This window comes from Diadema setosum, chromosome 16 (genome assembly GCF_964275005.1).
Source record: "Diadema setosum chromosome 16, eeDiaSeto1, whole genome shotgun sequence".
NCBI lineage: Eukaryota > Metazoa > Echinodermata > Echinoidea > Diadematoida > Diadematidae > Diadema > Diadema setosum.
Window position 1 is genome coordinate 27,932,800 of NC_092700.1, and position 10,410 is coordinate 27,943,209.

General features: G+C 37.2%; 2 protein-coding genes across 2 annotated transcripts; one reads left to right on the forward strand and one right to left on the reverse strand.

The window, feature by feature from the left end:
- Window positions 1-8,901: 8,901 nt before the first annotated feature.
- On the reverse strand, window positions 8,902-9,312 carry LOC140239784 (histone H3, embryonic). Its single transcript, XM_072319604.1, has one exon. It carries the CDS (start codon window positions 9,310-9,312, stop codon window positions 8,902-8,904), a length of 411 nt encoding a protein of 136 aa, XP_072175705.1.
- Window positions 9,313-10,098: 786 nt separating this feature from the next.
- Window positions 10,099-10,410, forward strand: LOC140239786 (histone H4). Its single transcript, XM_072319605.1, has one exon. The coding sequence runs from the start codon at window positions 10,099-10,101 to the stop codon at window positions 10,408-10,410; it is 312 nt and encodes a 103-aa protein (XP_072175706.1).

Sequence of the window (10,410 nt, forward strand, 5' to 3'; positions counted from 1 at the left end):
CACAGGACACTTAATCATATGAATTCTACACTAATATCTTTACTGATAGCCCAAATCTTCTCTACGTTTTTCTTGACAGAAATTCGAAGAATAATATTTGATATGGAAGGAGTAGAATTTATGCTATTTCTGCACTGAAGACATGTGCCCAGTTTTATTGCCACATTTGCCAAATGCTGGCAATCACTATAAGTTTTCTTCCAAAAAGGAATGATTTCTTTTCTCTCTCTCTCTCATTCTGGCACTGTGTTTCTTGATCGCTAATTTAAGCACTTGCAAATTTGTCTTAGAGTACCCTCTTCGCTAAAATATCCTACTTTTGAAATATACGCCATATACAGAACAAAACGAAGGAGAAGAGGCAGACAGTTTGAGAGGTCAAAGAGTTCAAATATTTCTAGTGAAACTTGAAATATATTATATAGACCTTTTTCATTGTATGATGTACATACTATGAAAATAATGATTGTAAGTTATGAGCTATGGCTGTATGAGCAGTTTCAGCACAATGAGTAATGCAAAAAATTCCATTCTCTCTTCGCATGAGTTGCATATTATGTGATGCATAGGTGAAATATATGAACTGCATCTAATTTAGGCTTGATGAAGTCATCATTCTTATTCATTATCTTTGGATTTTATGTTTATACTTTTCATTATTTTATTTTATTTTATGTTATTTATTTATTCATTTTTTATTTTTTATCATTATTATTATTTTTATTTTTTTTATTTTTATTTTTATTTATTTATTTTTTTTTTTTGGGGGGGGGGGGGAGATGGAGAGATCAGCTCCTTTGAAATATGATTATATATCCTTAAAGGACACCTGAATGTGGGTAACATGTTAGAGGGGTCTATGTGATGGTAATTGTAGTAATCTACTAGCATGGCAAAAGTCATGACCTTTGACCTCTGTCAATTATCATTTCCTGCTCAGGTTTGCTCAGACAATCACATTTTTGCAGCTTGAGTGGAATTTTATTTTATTTTTTTTAAGTAAAGCAAAAATGTAAACCATTGTGTTATAACTCAGCTGAGTACCACTGAGAAAGTAACATTTATGTGGACATGAAAGCGAACAAATCTTTATCTTTGCTTATTAATCCTATACCTCTCATCACTCTTGATCTCCAGGCATATCAAAGCAAATAAGAAATATTTTTTACGTCCGCACAATTTGCGACGTAGGGAGCTAGTTGATGCAACGATCACATGGGGGCACCATTTTATTTTTTATATGCTGCGTCCCAGCGTAATCTAAGGCTATTTTTCAGCACGACGCAGGGGAGAGGAGAACGTCCAGCTCAACCGTCGTCTCAAGTGTCCTCGCTGCAAATCTAAAGCTCCCTATTAGCTGGAAGCTAGGTGCTTTACAACTATCTTTTGTTTTTGTCCTGCAGGCAGTGCGTTTTGTGATGTCAAGGAACCTCATTTATAGGTTGCCAGACAGACTTAGGGCTAAGACAGACACTCAGCAATTTTTTTTTTTCTGATGTTTAAAGAAGTTCTGTGAAGCACATAGAGAATTATTTTGCACAACATAAAAGCATATTATCATTATTGATGTCATTATTATTATTATTATTATTTTATTATTATTATTATTATTTTTTATTATTATTATCATTATCATTATTATATGCCATCCTCTTTACTTGCTGTTCCGTCTTGAAATCAGGAACGTCCCAGTGTTACTGTCTGTGCCTTCATTGTCGCCTTGAAATCTGAACAATCATAGCTTGTTTGCCATTAGAGCAGTGAGCAATACCAGAGCAGCTGTTGTATCTTAGACTGTTCATCGCCTTGTTTTATACACAGACTTGCACTTGAGATGACTGCCATTTTGCTACATGCTACATCTGAGATAGGTACATGCCACTGATAGGAAGTTCAAGTATCTGGATATCTCATAGGCCAACCACTTTGACGCCACTGGTAGCCATCTTACCATATACATCTCCCATACATTTGTGTATGGAGCTCACCACATTACGTGATCTTGGTGACTGTCTCTGCTGAAAAAAAAAAATGCATGCAAGTCCCCTTAAAGTGTGCTGGGTAAGATGGCGGCATGGCAGCTTCACTTGATTGTATGTGAATGGGCCAATATCCAGATGCCTGCTATAGAAATCAGTGGTACATGACCAATGTACTCTGACATTTGAAATCAATCTGTCAGGTACTCTATGTGTCTTTGTTTCTGTGTTTGATGTGTTTTAAAATGTGCACTTTTGTTTTTGCATGCAGACCCTGTACAACTTTTCAGTTCTTCATTTTCGTAGCCCAAGCTGGCAAAATGATTATGTAGCCTTTGGGCTCAAAGTTAAGTCACTCACATCCAAGCAAGAAAATAGCTGATGACCATCAAACATTGATGATGATATATAACATTTTTTTTTTTACTTTTATGAGTCTTCACGCTGTATTCTTGCACATATATAGGCCTCGGTATAGGTAATTTCATAAGCAAGTTGTTCCTCACAATTGAACTGACTTTGTAAAGGTATTGTGAAACAAGGGCCACAAATTACTTGATATTTGGAGAACACTTATGGTAGAGGTTTGATAATCTATGTATCAATTCATCATCTGTTTATTAGGGGGCTGAACATCTGCAAGTAGCTTTTGTTTTTATTCTTTACTATTACTTGTATAAAATTCCACATTAGTTCTGTACTTTAACTGCATTTATACTTCTGAAAGCTTCCTTTATAAGTCACAAGAAATAGCACCTTGAAATATGTGTGAACTGAAATTGAATTTGCACTTTCAATAATATGGATTTTGTGTGTCAACTATGCAAGATTATGGTGTACATAAATTTCTCAAATGCTGAAGACAAGTTTAGAGAGAATATGAATGTATAAGTAAATAGAGAAGAATGTATTTATGTTGATATACTGTGTATATGCAAATCAAATATAGAATTATACAATGTATGTTTACTGAGATAATATACAAATGTTGTGCACATGAAGCTGAAAGCCCTATGCAGATATTTGCAGATCAAATTTGCATATAACATACATTATACAATGTATGTTCACTGAGATAATGTGCGGATGTTATGTTCATGAAGCTGAAAGCCCTATGCAGATTTTTGTATTATTGTATAATGGAATACCTTTTGGTAAGTGTTACGGCATCATGCGGTGTGAATCCCTATCTAGAGAACGAAGAGGTTGTATGGCACTAGGTAGTGTACGGTACTGTAAAAGTGGATATTTTCGCTTGAGTAATTTTCATGCTCTGCTGGGTAAGAAGAGTTTTGCATGTTTTTAATTCTGCGGAATCAAGACGTGAACTACTGGAACATACAGCCAGCAAAGATATTTGCCTGCTTTATTTTTGCATCAGTTTCTGGTTGTACGAATTGCGCAAAAATTTCAACACCATGAAAATTTCCACTTTTGAAGTACCAGAGAGCTAACTTGCAATACATGCCCTGTAGGCCTACAATTGTTTTGTGAATATACAGAGCAAGAACAGCCATTACTATGAGGGGCATGCCTATGTCTTCTTGTGGTCATAGTCTGCCCTCTTTAGATTGTGATTCTGTAACCTCTTTATTTGAGAATTATTGACTTCACTATAAAATAGCTTCATACTATAATATTGATACAGAAAGAAAGACATGACAACTACTGTGCTGGTACCTTTGTGTAGTATTTGGGACCACTGCATTCTATTTGTATAGACTGCACATTTAAAATGTAGGCCTAATGATAGTTTTTAGAGCATGATAGATTCTGTATTTATGAAGTCAGAGTGCCATGATAGTTGTCATAGCATGAACGAAGGATAGAATTTTATCACTGCTGTTATGTTTTCACCTCTCAGCTGATTTAATATGTACATTGTACGTGGAAGAGTTTGGTTTTGTAGGAATGTAGAAATCTGCACAGAATGAAGACAAAGTCCTTGAGTTGTGCTTTTATGTGTGCGTTCTTTTTTTTTTTCTCCAAATGTACAGTGATTCTTGCCAAATGATTGTAGTGCTAAACTTAGTCATACCGATACATAGTTTGTTATGACATGTGCAGTAGTGTAGTTGTGTTTTAAACTATTGTAACTGAATAGTGGTCCACCAGAAAAATGATTTACAGTCAACCTTACATAAGTCGACCTCACATAAATTGAATAATTGCCCAAGTCGAAGGTCTTTTCAAGTCCTCTTCTGTTTATATTGATTTTAATCCCTCATTAGTCAAATCTATTTCTTCAGTCCAACTAGATTTGACTTTGGCAAGGTTGACTGTAAGTTTGCTTGTCCATTTGAGTCCATTTTTTTTTTTTTTTTTTTTTTAAGCATGGTGAATTCAGAAATGTATGAAATTATCCAGAATCTAATGCAAAACTATGGGTTATCTCTTTTATAGAAATCATTTAAGGTTATGATACTCAGCTGTAATTTTTACATTTATTTTTGGTCACTGTAAAATTATCACTATCCACTTGTGCGTGAATATGATATGAGAAAGTGAATCAATTCCATTTGCAAGACAATCAATTCTGTTCATGCGTGGTATAATTTGTTGAACCTGTCTTGCAGGTTTTTGTTACCAACCACCCCTCCCAGGTGCATGTCAAGACTTCGACACCCACAAATCATCCAGCCCACAAGTCATACAGCCCATGAGTTTGACACAAAGCAAATAAGACCCGTGAGTTTGACGCTAAACAAACAAAGCCCATGAGACCGACACATTAATATTGAATTTGTGGGTTGTTTGTACTTAGTGTCAAACTCGTGGGCCTTTTTTGCTTAGTGTTGAAGTCGTGGGTCTTGTTTGCCTAATGTCGAAGTCGTAGGCCTACTGGTTCTTGTTTGCCTAGTGTCAGACTCGGGGATGGGCCTTATTTGCCCAGTGCCAAACTTATTGGCTGTATGACTCATTGACCTTTTTTCAATGTTGAACTCATGGGCCATATGTCTCATGGATGTTGGTCTTGTCGGATGACCCACCCACTCCCTTAATTGTTTCCAAATCAAGTTAATTCAGGGACTTTAGTTGTTATTGTTTTTTGACAGTGCTATTATACATTCCAGTCATTTAATTGAACATTCTTACATACCGGTAGATTTAAATTTAGTGTGACATATGCATTACTGGGACTTGATTAGTTGATGTTTGTTTAATTGTTAATGATACAGTTGGCTGATTTGTATTTTATGTGGTTGACCTGTAAGCTCTTATTCTGCCACTATTACAGTGGACTCTCATTATAACGAAGTCCTCAGGACCGGCAGTTTTCTTTTGTTATATGGTGAAATTTTATTTTACGTGAACAAATAAACGATAGAAATACATAGAGTGGATAACGTTGTGACCCGAACTTTTACTTTGTTGTAACCGAAATTTTGTTATAACCGTGTTCGTTATAACGGGAGTGCACTGTACATGTAAATTGTTTGGCAGAAATTGAACATTGTAGCAGCTGAAGTTCATCTGTTTGTAATGACTGGTTTAAGTAAATTAGTTGTAAGACGATGATAGAACTTAACCCTGGATCTAGTTCACAAACGAGGGACCTTACCCCCAGTCTGAACTTTGTTTCTTTTTTTTAATAAAGATTTTGAAAAACTTGTCCAGACTGTGCCGTCTATAGTTTTTCTCTTTATTTCAAGAGTGCACCCAAAGTAAAAACTTCAAAAGATTCAAGATTCAAGATCATTTATTATCCATGCACTAAGGCATAAAAATCTTCTCAACAGTCTCCATTTCAAAATTCCACATGTAAAGGAAAATAAATATACAGTGTATATGTATACATAACTGAAAGGTAAGTAACGTAACACTAAACAAAGTACATCAAATACGCGTATTCTAATAATTTAAGTATTGCACGTAGTCCCTGCACATGTACATGTGTCTTGTTCCAGGAGATTCTGGTTTCAGCAATCAGTAGACTCAGTTAATGAAACTCCGCTAATGGAAAAAAAAAAAAAAAAAAGAGAGAAAGATATTCCCTACAGAACGATACAAAAATTACAAAAATTGGATAAGGATTAAGGAAGATATGACAATTTGAAATTTCACATTTTGGGGGAAACATTTCTTGACTAGTCCTTATGAATATTCAAATGAGCAAGTTGATAATGTCGTGCTTTCATAATTTCATATCTAGATCTACAGAAATGACAAAAATCTCATATTTCAGCTGTATGAATATTAAACTTTCCCTGAAACCACCCAAAATTGAAAAGAACAAATGTCAACTCTGATATATGTTGGTATGAAAACAGGATTTTACTAAATTGTATTAGCTGAAAATAACAATTTGTCCGAATTTCATATACTAGTATAGCATATGCATGAAAAATTGTAGGGTATGACATCATCAACTCTCTCATTTGAATATTCGTAAGGACTGGTCAAGAAATGTTTTTCGATTGTACAATTCTGTAGGGAATATTTTTCTCTTTCTTTTAAAGTTTATTGGTTTTGGGGCAGGAATTCATCTTTAAAGGACAAGTTCACCTTCATTAACATAAGGATCGAGAGAATGCAGCAATATTAGTAGAACACATCAGTGAAAGTTTGAGGAAAATTGGACAATAGATGCAAAAGTTATGAATTTTTAAAATCTTTGTGTTGGAACCGCTAGATGAGGAGACTACTAAGGCTCGTGATGTCATATGAGTACAACAGTATAAAGAAAATGAAAAGAAAATGCAACATATTTTCACTTTTTTTGCATAATAAAAAAGCACTTGACTTGCTTCTTTCTAAAGGCAATGGGAATAATATTACCCATAACATGATGTCAGTAACAAGTCAAGGGAATGTGTACTTTTTTCAAAAGATGAAATTTTGTGAAATTCTCTTTATATTTTCCTTATATTGTTGTATGCATGTGACATCATACACTGCAGTAGTCTTGTCATCCAGCGGTGACAGCACAAAAACTTCAAAAATTCATAACTTTTGAACAGATTGTCCGATTTTCCTCAAACTTTAGCTGATGTGTTCTACTAATATTGCTAAATTCTCTCAATCCTTATGTTAATGAAGGTGAATACATTGAATTGGAATGTACAGTACGGTAGGGCCTACTAGTGCATTTCATCAGAGAGGTGAGACAAAAATGTAAGATTCGTCTCACTTCCCTGATTTCATTCAAGCTCGTTTGGATATGAGAACCATATTATTGACACTTTCCACATGAAATGCTATTAGATATTTATCTGTAAATTGTGTAAATATCTTTTTTTTTTTTTTTTACCCTTGAATGTCAAAATCATCTAAATGATATTCATATGGAATGGATTTTCTGTGTAGGTCTAACAGACATCTAGCCAGACTACGATAGACTAATTCTACACCAGGTCTAGATTCTAGTCATTTTAACAATTTTCGGACAAGTTCACCTTTAGTGGCTTTATGTGGATTGAGATAATGCAATTATGTTGCCAGAGTTGGCATAGATCTAATTATACTTTGTGGCATAATTCTAGACGCTTTAGCATCTAGCATTATGCTAGGCATAATTTGCCTGTTTTAACATACATGTAATTCTAGCATAATTTCTACATGAAGGAAATCTCCAGGCATTTTGTGTACGGTACTGTGGTTGTTTTTGGTTGGTTTGTTGGTTTGTGAGCTGTTTTGTTGATGAAATTGACAATAAAAAGTTGCGAAGACCCGTTTTTTTGTGGGTTTTTGTTTTGATTTGCTGTCAATGCTGATTGAGCGCCACATTTTTTTCTTTTTCTTTGTGCTTGTCAGGTGATTGGGACCATAACTTGCAGATTACTACTAGTAAACAAAATGTTAATGCAACTGATGGGCACCACAATTCAATTTTATTTTTTTATTGTTGTTGGTGGTTTTTTTTTTGTCAGCTGATTGGGCACAATATGTCCATAATTTGTAGGGGAAAAAAATGTGAGGATCTTTTTTTTTTTTTCACTTGTCAGTTGATTTCTAACGCACATTTGGTTGACATAATTTCATGGTAATTTAGGACAACTGAACTAGATCTAGGGATGGGCTGCTTCAAGCACAATTCCATTTTTTTTTTTTCTGGTCAGAACACATTAGCAGGGGCGGATCCAGGAATTCCGTAAAGGAGAGGTAGGCCTACCTTTGCAAAAATAGGGGGGGGGGGGGAGGGACGCATGAATCTAACTGTAAGTTATCTCCCATTTTCTTTTTTATTTCTTTTGTTTTAACCAAAAGTGAAGAGGGGACATGCACTAACGTTAGATCTTATATGTATAAGCCCCTGCCCTGGCCCTCACTTACGACTCGAATACGAGGGCGCCTACGCCCGCTACGCCAGGCGTAGGCTACGGTGTTAGATTTTTGTTTGTTTTTATATACTGAAGGGTCTCTATGTAACAGTTATAGGCCACCTATGTGATTGTTAGCTAGGTGTAGAACCCTTTTATTGTACAGTTCTAAATGTTTATCTCTAAAAGTTAGGGATGCCATTTCGGCAGACCACTCTTAAATTCTAGAATACCACTGGGTGTGACTGTGAGGCCTATTGTTAACAGTATTGTCAGATAACGTTAGGCCTACAACTAACGTTATTCTACCCCTAGACTCTAGAGCCTAGTCCTTACCGAAGATCGTAGACGACTGACAATCTTTTGAATAAGTTTGATGCACTCTTCACTCGTGTTGACTTCACAGACTCTAACGTAGAATCTGAATTTTTAGGCACCTAGGCCTACTTTAAGTTATTAAAAGTTTTTTAAAAAAAATCGTTTGTAATTGTATGTTAGAGTCACACCTTGCCATCACTAGAAACGTCTACATTGTTACAATGTTATTAGAACTGAAAAAAAAAAACAAGACAACATGATTTGTTTGAGAGTCAGCAATGATTTCTTTCTTGAATGAGTGGTGGCTCTAAAAAGAGCCGTTTGTTTGTCGACCAATTGACAATTTAAGCACGCTCGCCACGGATGCGGCGGGCAAGCTGGATGTCCTTGGGCATGATGGTCACACGCTTGGCGTGGATGGCGCACAGGTTGGTGTCTTCGAAGAGACCGACCAGGTAGGCCTCGCTAGCCTCCTGAAGAGCCATGACAGCGGAGCTCTGGAAGCGGAGCTCGGTCTTGAAGTCCTGAGCGATCTCACGGACCAGACGCTGGAAGGGGAGCTTGCGGATGAGCAGCTCGGTGCTCTTCTGGTAGCGACGGATCTCACGAAGAGCGACGGTTCCTGGCCTGTAACGATGGGGCTTCTTGACACCGCCGGTGGCTGGGGCGGACTTGCGAGCTGCCTTGGTGGCGAGCTGCTTGCGGGGAGCCTTTCCTCCGGTAGATTTGCGTGCGGTCTGCTTGGTACGTGCCATGTTGATAGAACTGACTTGCTGCTTTGGACAGAAGGTCACAATAAGTTGTTCAAAATTTCCGCGCTCTATTTATACCCAAGTCTACCTATCTACTGATTGGTCAAATTCTTCCCAACAGCTGATTGGCCTATTGCTGTACGGTACCGCGTTCTGCCATTGGTCGTTCGGGCGAGGACAACGGAAAGCACGACCGTCGTACAGACCCAGTGTCAGAAAAAACAGTCAATACAAGCTATTCGTTCGTGTATATGATATCTAAACCCAAAATTTCACTCAATACAAGTATTTATGAAATAATTATACACAGAATAACTAGATATTCAACATTTTTGAGGTGTAGATAATGACACAAGTTCGGCTCCAACATACAATCTCGTGCTTTCGTACGATCGCCTTGCTCATGAATTATGCATCAGATCCCCTAGGTTTCCAGCACTGGGACTATGTTTATACTTGTAAATTCTCATATTTTCAAGAGATTTTACTAGAAATAATACTCCATTGCAATAGAACATTGTAATTTGCACATACAGTACACCTGTTCATAAGCATTTAACTGAGCAAAGTTGCAAAATAATCTCTGCAATATTTATCCAACTGTACACTATGCATTTTCACTCGCGAGTGTTATGCAAATTATCCAATGGCACTGTATCGCCGATAGGCGGCTCTCTTCAATATGTAAATAGTCTACAGCTACGTCCGCAATTTAGCTATATATCTGCCAAACTTCCCGGCGGTAATCACAGGTTGAGCTGTTCGTGAAACCATACTACAACTGCAATCATGTCTGGACGTGGCAAAGGAGGCAAGGGACTCGGAAAGGGAGGCGCCAAGCGTCATCGCAAGGTCTTGCGTGACAACATCCAGGGAATCACCAAGCCCGCTATCCGCCGTCTGGCTCGCCGTGGTGGTGTCAAGCGCATCAGCGGTCTCATCTACGAAGAGACCCGTGGTGTCCTCAAGGTCTTCCTCGAGAATGTCATCCGTGATGCCGTCACCTACTGCGAGCATGCCAAGCGCAAGACCGTCACCGCCATGGACGTCGTCTACGCTCTGAAGCGTCAAGGACGTACTCTGTACGGATTCGGCGGTTAA

Bases quoted from the DNA above. Each gene is read 5' to 3' on its own strand.
- LOC140239784 (XM_072319604.1), bottom strand. From the start codon at position 9,312: ATGGCACGTACCAAGCAGACCGCACGCAAATCTACCGGAGGAAAGGCT.
- LOC140239786 (XM_072319605.1), top strand. From the start codon at position 10,099: ATGTCTGGACGTGGCAAAGGAGGCAAGGGACTCGGAAAGGGAGGCGCC.